This window comes from Candoia aspera, chromosome 1 (assembly GCF_035149785.1).
Source record: "Candoia aspera isolate rCanAsp1 chromosome 1, rCanAsp1.hap2, whole genome shotgun sequence".
NCBI classification, from domain to species: Eukaryota; Metazoa; Chordata; class Lepidosauria; order Squamata; family Boidae; genus Candoia; species Candoia aspera.
In genome coordinates this window covers 291537591-291559347 of record NC_086153.1, presented here as the reverse complement: position 1 = coordinate 291559347, position 21757 = coordinate 291537591, and the positions used below count along the sequence as shown (strand labels likewise).

At 37.2% G+C, this 21757-nt stretch overlaps 1 protein-coding gene across 1 annotated transcript in view; it reads right to left on the bottom strand.

Moving 5' to 3' along the window:
* NPAS3 (neuronal PAS domain protein 3) overlaps window positions 1–21757 on the bottom strand; it is a 520563-nt gene that overhangs the window by 97614 nt on the left and 401192 nt on the right. The window contains exon 7 of the mRNA XM_063290029.1: window positions 18397–18571. Coding sequence (XP_063146099.1) covers window positions 18397–18571 — 175 coding nt within the window. The remainder of the gene's footprint in view (window positions 1–18396; window positions 18572–21757) is intronic.

The following is a 21757-nucleotide window of genomic DNA, read 5'->3' as shown; positions in this document are numbered from 1 at the left end:
AAAGGAAATGCTGAACTAGCTCCTTCCAGCCTTGCAGCTTCCATCTGAGAATTGGCCAAGTTCTGCATTGCTGCCTTGCCACAGTCTGACTCTGCAGTATTGCCTGGGGGTCCTTTGCCACCTGGGTGGACTTGATGGAATTACATGCTCTAATCTATTGCAAGAACTTGCTATTGTAAATAGTTTATTCAATAAAGAATTTTATTAGTAACTCTGCCTGGCCGTCTCATAGTCTGAACAGGACAGTGAAATACAAAGACAAATAATATAAAATACAGTAATGCTTTACTACAGTGATGAACTAAAACAGGCAATTGGCCACTGTTGTCCAAACAGTGAAAGCCAAAAAGAAGACATTAAGCTCAATTTAATATCATCTAATCCTGGCAAAATTAAAAGTTTTTTTTAAAATTGTAGTGTGAATGCATATACATGTATGTTTATGGACACATGAGCGTCTAACTTCCCCTACTAGAGTTTAATTATGATTCAGAAAGCACTAACTTCAAGTCAGCAAGGAGATACTTAGAACCATTTTGCTGTCAAATATACTTTTCTCACAAATGGAAACAATATCACGTATCATTTTATAGATAATGTTTCAATATCTTTCACTGAATAAGTTTTTTTAATCAAGTTGCATTGGTAGCACTAAACTACACAAGGGGCTTGGAGGTTGCAGATGGCTGCATTACTCTAAATGTTCAAGCTTGACTGACCCATTTCATCAGCACTGTCAGAGCCTTGCACTGATACATGTTGACAACATTTAATCTTAAAAAATTGAAAGAAATGAATTAATATGCAAATTTCATCAGCTTTGTAATAAAAATGTCCTTGGAAAAAAACAGAGAACATGACCCCCAAGGAATAGTGTGAATTATCCCAGCTCAGTTCTTTAAGTTAGTCAGAGGTATGTGGGTCCACAAGGAAATCAGCACAGATTTGACTTGGAAATAATTATGATGAAGAACAAAACACAAGCAGGTTGAATAAATGTAACAACTTGGGAAAAGTCTTAGTCCTGTTTGTTATTCACTTTGAATTAACAGGATTAGGTCTGTTTTTTGAAAAGAAAGGAACACAGCCATGCAATTTCAACACTTAAGTAATGTGAAAACAATTTTGGGGTGGAAAGGTATCAGTTTTAGTGGAAAATACAAAGTTTGGAGGAAAAAATATATTTTGAAATACATTATAACTTTTTATTCAAGGGCAGTGGCTGGGTGGTTGCATATTTTGTCCCTGTAAAAAGGATTTTGGTTCTACAATATACGCAAAATATCTGTTGGGGCTGAGAAATTGCCACCAACACTTGTGTTCATATTATTTATTCATATAAACGTGGGTACTCAATACAGAGGCATACTCTAAACTACTCTTCCCAGAACACTTTAAACTATGACAATTTGGATCTTTTAAATAGTTGAAATAGAAAACTATATAGCTTAGCTCAGATTTGATTCAGCATATATGTTTACTCTTTCCACATTTAGTTTTAGTACTATTATACATGATCTGAAGCTAAAAATAATTAAGCGAATCTATTAAGAAGGATCAGTGCATATAAGTAATCTTCCACAGATGAACCTTTCCACGTGTTCAGCTGATGATGCATCTATCAGGACATGCATTCCAAACTACATCAGTCCCTGTTGAATTGACTGGATATATTTTTTGCTGTACATTAAAATATCATCCCCTTCCAGTGTTCTCAACTGTTATGACTGTAGCCGGAAGAAAGCCAGTATTTTTAGAAAACACTAAACATTTGCATCAAAGTTACTTTAGTGACTGGCATATAGAAGTATTCTTGGATATACGTCCACCAAAAATATGTACCATCCTCAATGTTTTACCCAAATATCTCAATATAATCAAAGTGATTTAAACAGATATGTGAGTTTGAATAATTGGGGTATTTTAAGTACTGTTATCCAAGTTTAAGGAATATGATCTGGCACATATTTCTAATTGTTCTTGTCAAAGACATCATTTAATGTGCTGTCTACAGAAACTCAAAGCATTAGTCATGTGTAGATTAGGGCTGTATGATATGAATTCTATTACAATAGCACCTTTTTTTCTTTATAATTCCATACTTTTGAAAAAAGAAAGATAAGGCTAGTATGAATTAACTAAGTTCCACAAAACAGTTTTTTAAATGAACAGACTAACCCAGATCAATACACTTTAGAAGTATGTTTTAAGAATCAAAAACAAAACTAGCCACTTCACATGAAAATTGAAAATGGCTATTGTAATACCTCAGGAAACTCAGCATAATCTTTCAGTGCCTTTCAAATAAGCCTTCTGATTTTATATATCCCTGGAAGACAGACACACTATAATAGGGATGATAACTAACCATATTAATCTAGTCTATAAGCTTTTGTGGTTTGCTACAAAAGGCTTTTTAAGTTTCTCCTTTCTTTCTTAATCTACAATCAGTAGAACCCCACATTTATGATGCCCTTTGCACTTATATGCATAAAATGAATAACCTTTCAGTTTAATTATGCAATATTCATTCAGTTTTGAAATGATATAAAGTTTCAGGTAGAAAAAGAATAAAGCCTGTTTAAGAATTCAAAATTAATACATGTCAAACTCATGCTAAATCTTAATCTTCTAGAAACATTTCACTAAATAGATGTTCTTTTATCACCTGGCACATTAGGACCCACCGGAAAAAAAGAAAAAATTTGGTGAACATGCTGAAAAAGAGAACACTCTTTTCCAAGACACTCCAGGCTATTCTTGCAAGGGCTGAACAGTTGTATAATAATGAAAAATGTGTAATACTTGTGGGGCATTGCTTGTGCACAAATACCTCCGCCCATGCATTCATCATTCTGCAGGTATTGTCAGTGAAAGTTTAATTGCATAAACACTCTGTAACTGTCCTGTCATATTTCTTGTCAGTCTGGATTCCCTCTCCGGGCTCACTATCTCACAAAACTATAATTGAAATGCTACCAAGTCACAAGAGAGCCCCCCCAAATAAAATCTTTATGAATAGAACTTGTTTCCTATCAGCAGATTTGACAAATTGTGGCAGAGGAAAGGCCTGTGTGATAATTTCTGAGTTTATTCTAAATCCAGTTATTTGCTGTTAGCTCTTATCTCTTCCTTAGAACTTTAAAGCCATAAGAAAAAAAAATCCCAGGGGGTTTACTAATGTTCTTTCTGCCTATTTTAGAAGACACCTAGGAAAAAAATCATAGGTATAAGAATGCTCTTGGTCTTCTGTTGAGGGTGGGCGTGCTGGGAAGACATAGCCTGATGAAAACAAAGAGTTAATTAATTCTGCATTATATGGGATTTCTCTGCAATTCATGCATAATAAAACATTTCTGTACTGATCTACAACTGTAATGAATGGAATGGAATAAAACATTTCTGTATAATTATATGGTGCTTCAGATATACCTTAACTTGTTCTATATAGAACAAGAGACAGTTTCCAGCAAAAAAATAATAACAAAGAGGGTCCTAATGCAACCAGATCCTATAGCTCCCAATGCTGCACACTGAAGAAACTGATACACACTATAACATTCTATAATATCCCATAATTGTCCAAAACCGAGGTACTGGTCATTTTAACAGGCTTTGATGGATTAGTAAATCCATTACCTCAACAGAATGGTAGTCATCTCTTTTGGAAATCAGAACAGAATTGCCAGCCACATTGAAAGCCCTTAAATAGACGGCTTATACTTTATATAGAATTGGGTGACAACATTCCATGTTGTAACACTTGAGATTCCAGAAAGACTGGGCATTACCTGCAGTATGTGGCTGTCACTATAAATAGCAGCCCTGAGTCTCCTTCCACATTCCCTTAAAATTAATATTCATAATAAGAACAGATAGGATGTGATACCACTGTGTTTCCTGTACATCTCCCAGCTTACTGGCCATACAGTATCTACATACATCTACAGTCTACTGTACATCTCCCAGTCTACTGGCCATCATCTTCAAAGAGTAACAAAAGTCCCAATACAATTATATGTATTGTATTCTATAAGGTACTAAGTGTGGGAAGAAGGAGAAATTATGTTAGCAAATATCCTGGCTTTTTAAACTAAGTGGAATGGTTTAGTACATATCTTTCATATGGCAGGAGTCACCTTGAGCAGATACCTTTTTCTGTTGCAGTAATAAAATAAGGAATAGAACAGAACAGAACAGAACACAACACAACACAACACAACACAATACAGTATGCAGAAGTATAACTGTCATTTGCAATCTGAGGTACAGTATTTATAATCCAAAATTCAACCACAACTACTCCTTTGTTTTTCATTTTGTATAGAAAGACTTTAGTGATTCAGCTGAGGTCAGACTCTAAATGACTTGAGAGCTGTCCTGTCTGTACATGCTACCTTTGTTGTTCCACATTTTTTGTTGTCCATGGCACTGCTTTCTGGGGATGTGAAATTCCTCAGCAGATGATGGACTCAATAACCAAACAAAATTAAAATGAAGACACAGTATAGGCTTCACTACACACATCATCATTAAACTTTAATGGAAACTAAACTATAATAAATTTTAATATTTCCAGAAAAACGTATTAGAATAAAAACTGCTGGATCCAAATTGAGGATTATGTTTTTGCCTGATCTGCATTTTTATGTTACCCTTGATGAGCTGTAGCAAATGGGGGGGAAATAATTTCAATAAAAATATGAGATAATTGTACATTTTCCTTTAAAATTCTATTACTAGTACACAACTGAAACATGCTAGTTTTTAAGTGGGATGCAACTTCTTCAATACTGACAACTGTCTGCCAGTCTATGGTTTCTTAAATCTGCTCATCAAACTCATATATGATTGATGGTTGTTTCTTGATGAAGCTATATTTTTGTAGGATACTTAATTTAAGACTTAGGTTAAGTATAGATTAGTGCATTAGATGATTAAAGAACATTTGTCTTGTAGGACACTTAAGTCATTTGTTTCTGACACTTGAGAACAAGCTGGCAAAAAGCTATATAACGACTCAACTCTTAAAACAATCTAAAACTAAAATCACTATAATTTTGAAGTTCTAAACTGAACTCTTTATTTTGATGGAACAGATGATTTCATTAAATTTATTCTGTATTTAGAACAGCAGTTTTTCCACCAACCATAATTATATATGGTGTGCTGTGTATCTAAAGCATTGGTTAGAAACTAGCCAGATATAATAGCTGGTATATGTCAACAGATATATGTGAGAATATATATGTTTGTTGAGCTCATGTCCAGGGAAATAAAGAAGTCCAAATCTAGAATTTGAAGGAAGCTAGAACTACTATTTCCTTACAACTGGTAAGGCAACTTTTGTATTTCAGCACTGAAAGAACTTGGGGGAACATCAGGAGGAAATCTGCATTATTTCGTCTGATTTGCAGCATGTTGTAAAAATAAACAACTTAGATCCCTAGGGCTGTTCCCATCTGGAAATGTTCACGAGCACAAAATTTACATTAAGAAATGGAAGGATGCTGTCTCATACTGATTATAATAACACAGTTACATTTGATTCAGTATTCTACCAAGCTGCAAAGAATAATGCCCTGTGATTAAGCAAGATTTTTTAAAAAGACTTAATACATATATATTATCTGGAATAGTATTTTGATTTTGGGCACCTCCCCACCCCCTTCTGTTATATTATATTACTTTTGGATAGGAGTCAACCTATTCCTGCTCTGGACTAATTCCTCCAATTGATTAAGGTACAGTGTTGACTGCTTGCAATCTCAACTGATTTACCTATAGCAGATTAATAGTAGTTATCCTGTTGGGGATGGTGATATTTAACTGAGACACACAGCTGACATTTATCCATGTATTCAGCCATTTGAAAAGTCAGTGATATCAGAGGGAAAAGCCATTAACCTATACCGGACAGAAGGTTGGTTACAATATAGCTACTTATATATAATACTTGTTAATTTGCACTCTGTTCTATTGTTGTGTCATTCTGTGCTGCTGGAGGAGGCCCCAGAAGAGGGACAAAGCAATGCTTGAAGCAGTGCATTGTGAAGTAGGACTGAGGGGGTGCTTTGCTGGAGCCTCCAAGAACCCAAAGCACCCCTTTTAATATCTGCCCAGACCAACTAAATCATAACATCACAGAATGTAAAGATTGAAGGGACCTTGGAGATCATCCACTATTACAGCGTCTCCGATGGATGGTCATCCATTCTTTCTTTAAACACCTCCAGTGAAGGAAAAGAATCATTCATTCATTCATTCATTCATTTATTTACTATCCAGCCTTTATTATTTTTATAAATAACTCAAGGCACCGAACATACCTAGTACTCCTTCCTCCTCCTATTTCCCCCACTACAGCAACCCTGTGAGGTGAGTTGGGCTGAGAGAGAGTGACTGGCCCAAGGTCACTCAGCCAGCTTTCATGCCTAAGGTGGGCCTAGAACTCACAGTCTCCTGGTTTCTAGCCCAGCACCTTAACCACTGGACCAAACTTTAAATATCCTTAAAGCTATGCATGTCTAAAAAGAAGTCTGGTTAATCAGTATATAAGCAAATCATCGTTCTTTTATTTATAAGATATAAAACCTAGGACCTTCAGCAAAGGATCGTTACCTTGTCGTGGTGCTGGAGCTTGAGCACCTCAATGATGCCATGAGCTAAACCGTGAAGGGCCACCCAAGATGGGAAGGTCATGACAGAGAGGTCAGACTAAATGCGATCCCTGGGGAAGGTAATGGCAACCCACCCCAGTATTCTTGCCGTGAAAACTAAATGGATCAGTACAACCAGAGATATGTCGGTATACCATCGGAAGATGAGACCCCCAGGTTGGAAGATGGTCAAAATGCTACTGGGGAGGAACAGAGGATGAGTTCAACTAGCCCCAGATGTGATGATGCAGCTAGCTCAAAGCCGAAAGGAAGGCTAGCAACTGACGGTGCTGGTGGTGAATGGCGAATCCGATGTTCTAAGGATCAACACACCATTGGAACCTGGAATGTAAGATCTATGAGCCAGGGCAAATTGGATGTGGTTATTGGTGAGATGTCAAGATTAAAGATAGACATTTTGGGCATCAGTGAACTGAAATGGACTGGAATGGGCCACTTCACATCAAATGACCACCAGATCTACTACTGTGGACAAGAGGACCACAGAAGAAATGGAATAGCCTTCATAATTAATAGTAAAGTGGCTAAAGCAGTGCTTGGATACAATCCAAAAAACGATAGAATGATCTCAATTCGAATTCAGGGCAAGCCATCTAACATCACAGTGATCCAAATATACGCCCCAACCACAGATGGTGAAGAAGCTGAAGTAGAGCAGTTCTATGAGGATCTGCAGCACCTACTGGACAACACGCCTAAAAGAGATGTTATTTTCATCACAGGAGACTGGAATGCTAAGGTGGGCAGTCAAATGACACCTGGAATTACAGGTAAGCATGGCCTGGGAGAACAAAACGAAGCAGGACATAGGATGATAGAATTTTGCCAAGACAACTCACTCTGCATAACAAACACTCTCTTCCAACAACCTAAGAGACGGCTTTATACATGGACTTCACCAGATGGACAACACCGAAATCAGATTGACTACATCCTTTGCAGCCAAAGGTGGCGGACATCTATACAGTCGGTAAAAACAAGACCTGGAGCTGACTGTAGTTCAGATCACGAACTTCTTCTTGCACAATTTAGGATCAGACTAAAGAGATTAGGGAAGACCCACAGATCAGCTAGATATGAGCTCACTAATATTCCTAAGGAATATGCAGTGGAGGTGAAGAATCGATTTAAGGGACTGGACTTAGTAGATAGGGTCCCGGAAGAACTCTGGACAGAAGTTCACAACATTGTTCAGGAGGCGGCAACAAAATACATCCCAAAGAAAGAGAAAACCAAGAAGGTAAAATGGCTGTCTGCTGAGACACTAGAAGTAGCCCAAGAAAGAAGGAAAGCAAAAGGCAACAGCGATAGGGGGAGATATGCCCAATTAAATGCAAAATTCCAGAGGTTAGCTAGAAGAGATAAGGAATTATTTTTAAACAAGCAATGCGCGGAAGTGGAAGAAGACAATAGAATAGGAAGGACAAGAGACCTCTTCCAGAAAATTAGAAACATTGGAGGTAAATTCCAGGCCAAAATGGGTATGATCAAAAACAAAGATGGCAAGGACCTAACAGAAGAAGAAGAGATCAAGAAAAGGTGGCAAGAATATACAGAAGACCTGTATAGGAAGGATAACAATATCGGGGATAGCTTTGATGGTGTGGTCAGTGAGTTAGAGCCAGACATCCTGAAGAGTGAGGTTGAATGGGCCTTAAGAAGCATTGCTAATAACAAGGCAGCAGGAGACGATGGCATCCCAGCTGAACTGTTCAAAATCTTGCAAGATGATGCTGTCAAGGTAATGCATGCTATATGCCAGCAAATTTGGAAAACACAAGAATGGCCATCAGATTGGAAAAAATCAACTTATATCCCCATACCAAAAAAGGGGAACACTAAAGAATGTTCAAACTATCGAACAGTGGCACTCATTTCACATGCCAGTAAGGTAATGCTCAAGATCCTGCAACGTAGACTTCAGCAATTCATGGAGCGAGAATTGCCAGATGTACAAGCTGGGTTTAGAAAAGGCAGAGGAACTAGGGACCAAATTGCCAATATCTGCTGGATCATGGAAAAAGCCAGGGAGTTTCAGAAAAACATCTATTTCTGTTTTATTGACTATTCTAAAGCCTTTGACTGTGTGGACCATAACAAATTGTGGCAAGTTCTTAGCGGTATGGGGATACCAAGTCATCTTGTCTGCCTCCTGAAGAATCTGTATAACGACCAAGTAGCAACAGTAAGAACAGACCACGGAACAATAGACTGGTTTAAGATTGGGAAAGGAGTATGGCAGGGCTGTATACTCTCACCCTACCTATTCAACTTGTACACAGAACACACCATGCGACATGCTGGGCTTGAGGAATCCAAGGCTGGAGTTAAAATCGCTGGAAGAAACATTAACAATCTCAGATATGCAGATGATACCACTTTGATGGCTGAAAGCGAAGAGGAACTGAGGAGCCTTATGATGAAGGTGAAAGAAGAAAGTGCAAAAGCTGGCTTGCAGCTAAACCTCAAAAAAACCAAGATTATGGCAACCAGCTTGATTGATAACTGGCAAATAGAGGGAGAAAATGTAGAAGCAGTGAAAGACTTTGTATTTCTAGGTGCGAAGATTACTGCAGATGCTGACTGCAGTCAGGAAATCAGAAGACACTTAATCCTTGGGAGAAGAGCAATGACAAATCTCGATAAAATAGTTAAGAGCAGAGACATCACACTGACAACAAAGGTCTGCATAGTTAAAGCAATGGTGTTCCCCGTAGTAACATATGGCTGCGAGAGCTGGACCATAAGGAAGGCTGAGAGAAGGAGGATCGATGCTTTTGAACTGTGGTGTTGGAAGAAAATTCTGAGAGTGCCTTGGACTGCAAGAAGATCAAACCAGTCCATCCTCCAGGAAATAAAGCCAGACTGCTCACTTGAGGGAATGATATTAAAGGCAAAACCGAAATACTTTGGCCACATAATGAGAAGACAGGACACCCTGGAGAAGGTGCTGATGCTAGGGAGAGTGGAAGGCAAAAGGAAGAGGGGCCGACCAAGAGCAAGATGGATGGATGATATTCTAGATGTGATGGACTTGTCCCTGGGGGAGCTGGGGGTGTTGACAACCGACAGGAAGCTCTGGCGTGGGCTGGTCCATGAAGTCACGAAGAGTCGGAAGCGACTAAACGAATAAACAACAAAAAAACCTAGGACATGGTAAGTCACTAAAAAGAATGAACAGAAAAAAGGAATTGGGTGATGGAGGACTATTGTCATATATTCTGAATCACCAGCTATATTGAAAAAGTAGAGGAGAAGGAATTCTTCCATAGGAAACATCTCAAACTGGGCAAAGGGGAGGCACAAATAAATGCAAATTAAAAAGTATTGGTTCTCAAAGTGCCTGAAAAAAAACTACTGATGACCTGATAAATATGTATTTTTGGATCAAGGATGTCATAAAATATAGAAAAATTACAAACATTTCTTTTGTTATATGTGAACAAAGAGTTAATGTTTGTCATGAGAAAATATAATACATATTTAGATTTTGTTTTTATAGATGTGGAGATGTGTAATGGCTCATGGATCACACTAATGCAAAACTAAAGAAAACAAATAACGTGTGAATCCAGGGTGTGTACGTCTCTCTTTTAATAAAAATATACTATAAGGAATAAATAAATACTATTTCTGCCAATGTCCAGGTTCATATCTTACTCATGTACAGCATGTAGAAAGGGACATTTGGATTATATAAAGTTCCATGCTGACCCATGAACAGAGATGGAATGCAAGGAAAGGTGGTTCTATATAGCAATAAATAAATAGAACAGAATAAATACTTTTGTCTTCTATTGGTTTCAACAAGAAAAAATAGCAGCCGTTGGACTGGGCTGAGCAAAAAAAAAAAAAGGTAAGATCTTCATACTAAAAAGCGTATGCATTTTTTTCTGTGTGACAGAATGTATTTATTCAATCATTTCTAGCTTGCTTTTGATTAACGCTAATCTGAAATTGAGCTAAATTTGCAGGCATTATAACCTTTTATGAGGGGGTGACACATGCCAAATTGAAGACAAAACACTTTTTTTCCTTTCCAAACTGCCAATACTGTATCATTTTATTTTCTTGGCAGAATTGGGAATAATTTTCAGGCATAGTTGCCTCTTCTGAGGGGAGAAATCCTGCCAAGTTTCAGATGATCAAGTTCAAGGATTTTATATTGGTATTCAAAAACATAACCAAACCAAATATTGGTCTTCTGGTTAATGAAAAATGCTGCCAGATAAATGGCTGAAGAGACATGGTGGAAAAAGTAGCTCTGCTTCAGAGTAAATTTGTTTGTATTTAATAAATTGGCATTTAATGCCATAGTGTTATGCTCTTAATTTTCTTCATCTTTGACTCACTAGAGACTTTTGCATCAGTGTATGAAAAAGTTTCAGTGTTGCAGCCATTGGCCTAATGAACTCATCCTCACATGGCCCTCATGATGATCTGAGTTTGAGCTTTTCTGCAATGAGCTACATTGCTCTGTATGTGTTGAGTGTGTTGATTATTTGCTTGTCTGTCTGTGATGTATCTTTATATTCCTCTGCATGATAAGAAATATAATCAGTTGGTCACATCAGCCTTAGCATTTTCTCACCAAAGAGCTAAACATGCTTTTGACATTTTGAACTACTTTGAGCCTCAATTGTATCATATTGGATCCACATTTGCCACATAAACTTCTTGGCTTTTCCTCCAAGAACTTCAGAACAATGCTGTAGACTACATGGAAAGATTCCATGATATTAACAATGTAGTATAATTATTCCTCAACTAAGTGTTCTCTGATATATTTTCCAAGGTTGTAATGTGGATTTCTAGTTTTAAGAGTTTTAAGAGTACCCTTTTGATAAGCTCCAACAATCCCTTGTCTTGACTCAGTTCACACACAGACTTAGCTAAAATATACCACTCCCGACAAAAAAACATACTGTACTACAATTCTACAAACTGTAGAAATTACATATAAATTTAATAATATTATGCAAATAGAAATGCTGCATTAAAAAATCTTAATAACTGCTGCTCTAATTCCTCAGTAATATGACATAGATTTCCCCTTTTTTTATTCAGTGTCTTTGAAAATGGCTGGTTTTTCATTTACTGAGCACTTAACAACAGCTACAATGAATTTATTAAAAGGAGAGTACAGCAATCATAATCCCAAGCCTGCAGAACCATTAAAAGTAATGAAAAGACACAAGCAGATATGCGGAAAGTAAATTAACCATTCAGTCAGAATGGTCCAGAGGTTCCAAGCTTAAATTGTCCAGGGAATCTGCTGGAGAGATTCTACATCTGAATGTTCAAATATCATGCACTAAATGGGCAATCTTTTGTATTGTTCACTTTTTAAATTAAAAAAAAAACCCTGTTTATTCAATAAAAAAATTACTTGATGATATAGAGGGTCACATTTCAAGTACAGACTAGAAATTACATGCCTGAGTCCAATAATACTTTCTGCAAGTAAAGTTATTTGCATGCACCAGTCTTTACCCAATTGAAACCCCATCTCAGCATGGTCTTAGGTCTTTTCATTTTATGTCCACATTTTTTTTATTTTTGGTAAAGCCTCTTTTGAGTGTCTCCGAGCCGATTTAAAACAAGACAATCAAAGAATTGTCTGCTTGAAGAAACATACTTCTTATTATAGTGTGGTATCATTGCTTCTTAGGTTAGCTTAGTCACTTCTTTCCTTCTATTATAATGCCAAATATTATTTAGATTTCAGTCATTTAGTAATGGTACACTGAACACATCAAGGCTTCTGAAAAATTCCATACCTAGTAGTCTTTTCATTTTCATAATAATATGGTGACATCTTTCCCCCATCTTCTCAAATTACACACACGTACAAACTTCTTTTTAACATTGTCTCTTAACACAGTAAAGGAGATAACAATGCACTGAACAGCAAACTTCAAAAACATATTTTTGTGCTATTCAGATAAGAAATTCTAGTTAGGGGTCTTTTAGCTTTTAAGGCATGTAAGGTTTTTTTAAAAAAGATGGCCTTAACTTTTTTTTGCAATTTGTATCAGAATTTTCCATTGGTGAAAAGTGTTTAGCTAAACGTAGCATCCTACTTTGTTCTTTATCAATGCAATACTATTAGATTGAGTAAAATGAGAATCCTTCTCAGGGATTTATATAAGGAGCACAATATTCACAGTATTCACTAAATTTTAAAGAGACATATAATTACAAAAAAATGAAGAACAGATAGATAGGTAGATAGATATTCATTCTGCATGTCAAACCACAAAGTTTGCCTTTATAAGAATATTGTTAAGAAAGAATAACATTGTATGCTTATTTGGAAAAATGACTGTCTGCTGGAAGACTTGCTTTGCATTTCCAAATTTAGTTTCAAAGATATTTAATTAATGTATCTTAGACAAATAGATTCAAAGATGACATAAAGACAGTTCTACACAGCTACCATTTTCTGCGCCTTGCAAATTATCACAGCTGCATTTTTGCTACCTGTGAGTAATCCCTCATTACTGAAGGAAGAGCCAAGACTTGCTACTTCAAAGGCTAGAGATACCATATTGACTGTAGAGTATGGCTATTGTAAAAAATTATACTACTGTTCCCAGGCAAAGGCTTCCATTTAATTCCACAGGAAAGCTTGTTTTTGATAGAAGAAGAGAAGGTCAGCATGACTTCAAAGGCAAGGTCTTTCCTAACAAGCAAGAAAGGGCAAGAGATTGAACTATGGCTGTTGAGACCACGAAGGAGTGATGAGAATGTGGTTGCTTGAATCCATGCTGATCTTCACCAGAACTCTAGCCAGCGGAGGAACAGATAGTGACCTGTAAAACATACAGACATTCCTAGAAGAAAGGAAGGGGTCAAACTGGGAGTCTCTCTCTCCTTTGAAAAAAAGTTAGGCATTCCCTGTTATCCCATGATGGAATTAGATCAACCTTAAGGTTGTTCCAGTGGGATTTGATGAGAGCCATTACTGGATGACCAAACTGGAATTCCTGAATTAGATGATGAAGGTGTCACTTCCAGGCATATGGATAGTCAGGATCAATGCAAACTGATAGATACATCAATGCTAAATCCATAACATAAAGAGAAGAAGAGGGCTGGATGTTCTGCTACTTTGTTTCCAGACCATCATGGAATTCTACAATATAACCTGGTCATGGAGTCAGATGTGGGAAAACATGCTGCTTTTGTTTGAAAATATTGGACTGCTGGTTGTTTCTCCTTTGGCAAATGAGGAAGAAATGGGGGCCTCTATACCCACAAAAAAATTATGGCATTTTTCCATACATGGTTGACATATGGAAGAGGAAGGAGTATTAGGTATGTTTGCTGCCTTGAGTTATTTATAAAAATAATAATGGCGGGAAATAAAAAAATAAATAATTAAAAAAAATATGGCCCTATGGAAGGAAGGAGCCCCTGAAAACTACAACTTGCATTCAAGACTGTCCAGTTTTCTGCTCTCTTTGTTCCGGTACAGAGAATACTGCTTATAGTGCAAGCCTGACTGTGATGTCTTCACTATAACATAAGAGACAGTGAATGCTGTTATAAGATATGGCTTCTTTCTTCCTTTACTCTGTAAAGATTCTCAACACAGCAAAAACTCTATGTTATAAAAGCTGGCCTTGCCATCAATGCAAACAGGACTCTCTGTTTGCTGCCACTGGAAGAATTAGAAATCAGGCTGGTGAAGTGGTAGTGTCTTGGACTATCTGGTATACTGGGATTTCTCAGCTCAGTTTCAAGGTCAAGACAATGTGCTAACCTGCCAGCCTGGAGATCTGTAGAATGGGAGCTTGGGACTTGGTCTCCAACCTCAACATTGGATGATGATGTTGAAGGCGATATTGTCTAGATTAGAAAGGCACCAAAAGCATAATTTTCAGGTTCAGAGAAGCTAACACAATCTGTTAAGGGACAAACAAGGTGGGTCCTGTGCCTCAATGGGAGTGAACAAATACTGATGGTGAGTGGCCTCAGGAGATGTAGGCCTAACTGACTGAGGGGAAGACAGCCATCTTTGGGAAGCAAGCTGGAAGATCTTCATCAGAGAAACATCTTAAAGAAGACAGGTTCTGCAAAGGAGAGAATGACAGCTGCAAAAGCTGCCTGTCATTTGATTAGCCCAAGGAATGATTAGATGATGAAGTTTAAGAGGATATGAAGTCAAAGGCCAAAACATGTAATGAGTTAGTTCAGGAAATATGGGTACATTGATCAGGGCCACTAAAGGATTCATGTTGAGAAAATCAACGTTCTGCAGAAGAAGAAGGGATGGCATGGAAGCAATCTAACCTGGGGAAAATGCACTTCAAAAACAGATTGGGCTTGAAGTGACCAACTCTGATCTTGGCAATCTCAAGGCTGGCAAGGAGTAAATGTTTCAACTATTCTGATGGAAAAGAGGGTGCCATGGAAGAGTAGATCTTAAGGAGGATCTGAATTTCCATTCCTAAGATAAATTTCTGGGAATAGAGAGGAGCCAATGATGACTAGACAGTATGGATTGACAAGTCCATTAACAGTGGAAGCAGAGGAAGCAGATTCAGAGAAGGCTGTCATGAGGAGGAATTTGATGCTGCTGGAACCAGTATCAGAAAGGCCCTTTATCCATTTTTTTCTTTTTGCCCTGGTTTGAATTGCTAATAATGGCGAAGATACCTGAGAATACTCTGTAGGCAGTGGAGATTCATCTGATCTCCTGAAGAGATGAGAAAGTCAATTAGAATGTTAAACCCATTAGAGCAGCTCACAATCAAGAAAGCAAGATTCTCACAGTTTTAGAGTGAAAGGGTTAGGTTACAGGAACTTGGACCATTTATTATTATAATTTAATATTATTAATTATCATTTATTAGTTAAGGTAGAGCCTCCTAATTGCTTTTGATCTACTTTCTAACTTGATTTAATGTGAAGGATGCAATTTTGATACCACAAAAAATATCCATCTGTTCTTGTTCTACAGTATTTTGAAAGCATTCATTTTCATTCCTAGAGTCAGGGGACTCCATCACATGGAAGATAATGAGGGGCTGCAGTAATTCTGAAATCTGCCATTCCTAAATTTCACTTTGAGAGAATGTCTCAAAAACAATTGTAACAAGTCTGTTTAGTAAACACCTAGCAGTATTTACAAGTACCTGATACATAACCTTCACCAAAATGGAAAAGACAAAATAGGTGGGAGTTTGCTTCCACAACACTGCCATTTTCAAACTGGGACTTCAAAACCATAATATCAAATGACTATGATAGGCCAACATGATATTTGGATGAAGAAATCAAGGAGTTTGAAGAAAAGTGAGAAGGGAAACAAGAAGGAAATTTAAAAAAATTGATAGCAAAAGGAAGATCAGCTCAAGGATGAAAGGGTTAACACTGTGACAATCGAAAACAAACTGAAAAGGTTTGGCAGGAGATCCACTTAGTTGCATAGGACGCATGCGGCTGGGGTTACAGAAGTTTCTGAATAGAAAACCATGTGTAAATCACAGATCAAACTGAAGGGTCAAGTAGCTGGGACAACATGGGAGTTCCCATCAGTGGGAAATTTCTTGCCTTTCAGTTTCATAAGAAACATTTCAATACTATCTTTATGAAGAATTACAATAATTGCTGTTGTATTTCTTGTACTATAATAATTGTAGACCTTCACTAGAGATTGTTTCATTTAAGAAACACTTCAACTACAGTTCTAATCCTCGCTTAATGAATGCAATTCCATAGAAATAATGGGAAGTACTTCCACACAATATTACAGACCATATTTATTCTGTCTTCAGTGCTCACAAAGACTCCAGAATATGCACATCTACCTGTCCAATAACAGTAAATAATATCCTGTTGTGTTATTGATCAAGAGAAATTCTATGAAAGTGGAATTTGTTTGGGGGAGGAGACACTAAAAGGCCATGTAAAATTAAAGTCCCACTTACTCATAAGGAATTTCTGGGAGCCATGTAGATTCTGGGGATTGGAGCAAATATGTCTTGAACTGAGATCCTAGCATAGATGAAGATCAGCCTGAATTTATATTGTAGGAAGATGCTACACTCACAGATAATAAATTCTTAGTTCTCTGCTAAAATTATAAAATCCTTTGGAAAATCCCCACCATATCAAATCACAGGATTTTCAAAAATCTGCACATAGATTACTGAACCAACATAGTCAGAAGAGTGAACCCAATGTTTATAACTGATATTTCTTGTTCTCCAAAGGAAATCACAGTGAAAAGAGGGAACGTTAAAAAAAATCACAATAGTCAGACACAACTTGATTATACCTACTGCATTTTCTTCCAGATGGCTTGGCAAATTAAATGTTTAGCATCTTAAATATTGTCTGTGGTTAAAATCTTATACCGGTTTACTCAAAAGTAAGCAGCAATTCAGTAGACTTACTTCTGAGGATAAATACATATGACTGAAATACAAATTTGATTTTATCTGTCCTTATATCCTTATATTTATTGTTTGTATAACCCCTGCCCACTCCACCCCCCCCCCTCCAGTTTTCCATCTGGCTTCCATTTAAAAATACACTATTATTTTTCTGGTTGTTCTGATACTCGACACAGAAGCTTTAGTTTACTGTTCTTTATAAATGATCACTAATAAAATACTTTTGTCTTATGAGCTTGCTTCAAAACAACAGATCAAGTATAGTACAAACATCTTTAAATAGTAGAAAAATAATTTCCCAAGTAAGCAAATAAAAGGCTTCAAATCAGCCTTTGTACTTCATTAAAAATCTTAAACTTCTCATGAGAAAAATTAACATTTAAACTACTGCTGCTTGGCCAAGCACTCCGCCACACAAGAATATGAAATATCTCCTCTAAAAAAGTACAAAAAGGACAAAACCACAAATGTGGAACTTCAATTAATTTAAAGCCCCAATCAGCAAAGAATAAATCCTTCGCAGATCTAATTACCAGAGCTCTCGGAAGACCCAGGCCGACCAGCCAATCTTCCTCGTGTTTGAACAGCTTGATGAACTAGGGGACTGATGGATATCAAGTCATTTTGTTTAATTTATAAATGGATTTTCCCCTAATACTTAAATTATCATCAGTACAACACAATGAAAATGGGAACATTCAGAATGCAAAGTCTATAAGAGGCCTGGGAGGAATTCCAATGAGGAATGTCACCTCTGTTCATTCCTCTATACAATTGATCTAATTAAATACTGAGGGTGGAAAGGCAGTTTAAAATGTAGCCATTACTGTTTTCTTTTTAGCCTTAATTTATCTGTTCACATCTTTCAAGTACCTTCTGATGTTAAAAAATAAGAACCCAGAACTCTACAAGTCCCCAAGACTTTTCATTCTTCACAAGCTCATATTCATAAAGCTTATTCAGAGATTTTCCTGAATAATAAATAAATGCATTACCTTTCATTTGTGCAACAATAAAAAAATGAGATACGAAACCTGAACCTTTTCAATAATTTGAAAGAGAAACTACATCAACTGGTACTTTCTGTATGCATTGTTCAACCAAAATTAGAGCTTTGGTATTATACTTATTAAAATGTCTCTTTATTTTCAAACCTCTTCCTTATTTAATTACTGCTTAGAACTGAAAGCTGCCCTGAATTGTTAAATACAATTAAACCTATTCATAGTCTTTTCACACCAGCAACTCAAGCTCAATTATTTGGTAAAGGTCCTACCCACCAACCTCCTCACTGTGATTGTGATTCCCACCTGGCTCAGGGGTCTCAGACTGAGAAGATGAAGATGCTGAGCTGGCTCCGTCCTCTGCTGTTCCCTGCGAGAGAAGGCCTCGCCCTGGCGGAAGTTTCATGCCCAGCTGTTCAGCCATCTCCACATGGTCTCCAGGATGGACATAGTCAAATACGCTGCTGCCTGTCAGTTCCACCTGTGGGGCAAAAGCAGAGGGGTAGAGGAAAAAGAGACAGCAATGTAAGTATATCTTCTTCTAACCAGAATCTTTATAAATGCAGTACTTCAATCAGTCCTAAAAAGTTGAAGACTTGAGATTTAGTTTATGAATACTGTACTAAAGCATCTGCTTCTCCCTGATATTGAAAATTGTATGTATTCTTTCATGCCACACATACATCAGCTGACAAATAAAAACGGTATTTTCATTAGATCGTGCAGACGCTGAAGCAAAATCCATTTGATTAGAATATGTAGTTTAGCTGTAACTAGCTTTTACCCTTAATTGACCCCAAAAGTTGATGATTTGCATTAAAAAATGCTGGCTGGAACACAAGCTCACAGTTCAAGCCTACAAAAAGAAGTTAATTTTTTTTTTAAGATACAACATTCTGAATGCAACCCTGCATGAAATATGCATGCCTTTTGAAAGCAGCACCACCTTAACAGAAGGCAATGGCATGTTGCTATTGGAAGACCCCCACCTACAATTAAGCAAGCACTTTGCTTTTCACTGATTATTTTTTTACTATATTTGTAAATTGCTCCAATCTTATGACTCTGGGTGAAGTACAACATAGTAAAAACAAACCACAGATATATAAAGAGTAAAACAATAATGAATGAAAGATACAACAAAGTATATATAGAGAGAGAAACTCCTATTACACCAATCAGCTGATTACATCTGGGAATGCAACACAGATTTTTTTTCAAAACTATATTTTTCTATACTGAACTGGAACTTACCTAATGGTTGCTTTAAAAATAAGCATGTGCTTACGAAGTTCTGCACTATTAAATTATCCTATTAATATTCTTACAAGTCATAAAATAATTGCAGTGTATAATGACATTACTGAAAGGTAGTGGGCATCTTCACTCACATATAGAAATGGGTAACAAGTTAGATTTGTATACTTCGTAAACATAAAGTTGAAAAGTTGTTAGATTACAGAAAATAGCTGCAAAAACGTATTCATTAGATAAAATGTGTATTAAAATATGGTATTTTATAAAATATTTAGAAAAACATTTAAATGCATTAATACTCAGAGAAAATTACTCCCTACCAAAATGAAATCTTGATAAGAAAGAAAGAAAGAAAGAAAGAAAGAAAGAAAGAAAGAAAGAAAGAAAGAAAGAGAAAATGGGAACCTAAGTAAAACTTAAATGCTGTCATCTTAACTCAGAAGTCCTGCTCAATACCATAAGGCTAATTTCAAGTTAAATGAGGATATTTGGATTGCAACCTGACATACAAATCATGACTTTTCCACTTTTATATTGTCTCTTTCATTATTCATTAAGAGGAATTCAAAAGTTTGTGACAGACAACTATTAGTCACTCAGTCACAGTGTCTTTTGTTGTTTATTCGTTCAGTCGCTTCCAACTCTTCGTGACTTCATGGACCAGCCCACACCAGAGCTTCCTGTCGGTCGTCAACACCCCCAGCTCCCCCAGGGACGAGTCCGTCACCTCTAGAATATCATCCATCCACCTTGCCCTTGGTCGGCCCCTCTTCCTTTTGCCCTCCACTCTCCCTAGCATCAGCATCTTCTCCAGGGTGTCCTGTCTTCTCATTATGTGGCCAAAGTACTTCAGTTTTGCCTTTAATATCATTCCCTCAAGTGAGCAGTCTGGCTTTATTTCCTGGAGTATGGACTGGTTGGATCTTTTTGCAGTCCAAAGCCCTCTCAGAGTTTTCCTCCAACACCACGGTTCAAAAGCATCAATCTTCTTTCTCTCAGCCTTCCTTACAGTCCAGCTCTCACAGCCATATGTTACTACTGGGAATACCATTGCTTTAACTATGCAGACTGTTGTCAGTTTGATGTCTCTGCTCTTAACTACTTTATTGAGATTTGTCACTGCTCTCCTCCCAAGAATTAAACGTCTTCTGATTTCCTGACTGCAGTCAGCGTCTGCAGTAATCTTTGCACCTAGAAGTACAAAGCCTGTCACTGCCTCTACATTTTCTCCCTCTCCTTGCCAGTTATCAATCAAGCTGGTTGCCATAATCTTGGTTTTTTTTGAGGTTTAGCTGCAACCCAGCTTTTGCACTTTGTTCTTTCACCTTTGTCATAAGGCTCCTCAATTCCTCCTCACTTTCAGCCATCAAAGTGGTATCATCTGCATATCTGAGATTGTTACTGTTTCTTCCAGCGATTTTAACTCCAGCCTTGGACTCTTCAAGCCCAGCATGTTGCATGCATACAAGTTGAATAGGTAGGGTGAGAGTATACAACCCTGCCGTACTCCTTTCCCAATCTGAAACCAGTCCATTGTTCCGTGGTCTGTTCTTACCGTTGCTACTTGGTCATTATACAGATTCTTCAGGAGGCAGACAAGATGACTTGGTATCCCCATACCACTAAGAACTTGCCACAATTTGTTATGGTCCACACAGTCAAAGGCTTTAGAATAGTCAATAAAACAGAAATAGATGTTTTTCTGAAACTCCCTGGCTTTTTCCATGATCCAGCGGATATTGGCAATTTGGTCCCTAGTTCCTCTGCCTTTTCTAAACCCAGCTTGTACATCTGGCAATTCTCGCTCCATGAATTGCTGAAGTCTACCTTGCAGGATCTTGAACATTACCTTACTGGCAGGTGAAATAAGTGCCACTGTTCGATAGTTTGAACATTCTTTAGTGTTTCCCTTTTTTGATATGGGGATAAAAGTCGATTTTTTCCAATCTGATGGCCATTCTTGTGTTTTCCAAAGAAGCTGGTACATGACATACATTCATTGACAGCGTCTTCAGTGTCTTAGGGTTGAATAAATCTTGGGGTTTGATGGACAACTCTAGTTTTACTACTTATTCCACTGCTGACCTGATTTTTATGAAATTTGACACCTTATAAAGATCTAGCTTATACTGAAATTTCATTCTACTGTGATAATAAACAAACAAACCAAACTTATTATAGCTGTTTTGGTTGTAGACTATGCTAGAACCAGCCTTAATTTTTCTGAATCTGTCTCTGGATCTAGACAACAAGTAGAACTTGTATCTTTTTGAATGAGCTTGACCAGATAAGATCTTTTCTGGGGTTCTGGATCAAGTCTCAAAATGATATTGAGTAGTCCATAATAAATACATATGCCTTGTCTATGCCAGTATAATCTTTCCCAATAATAGGAAGCTGCTTTCTATCA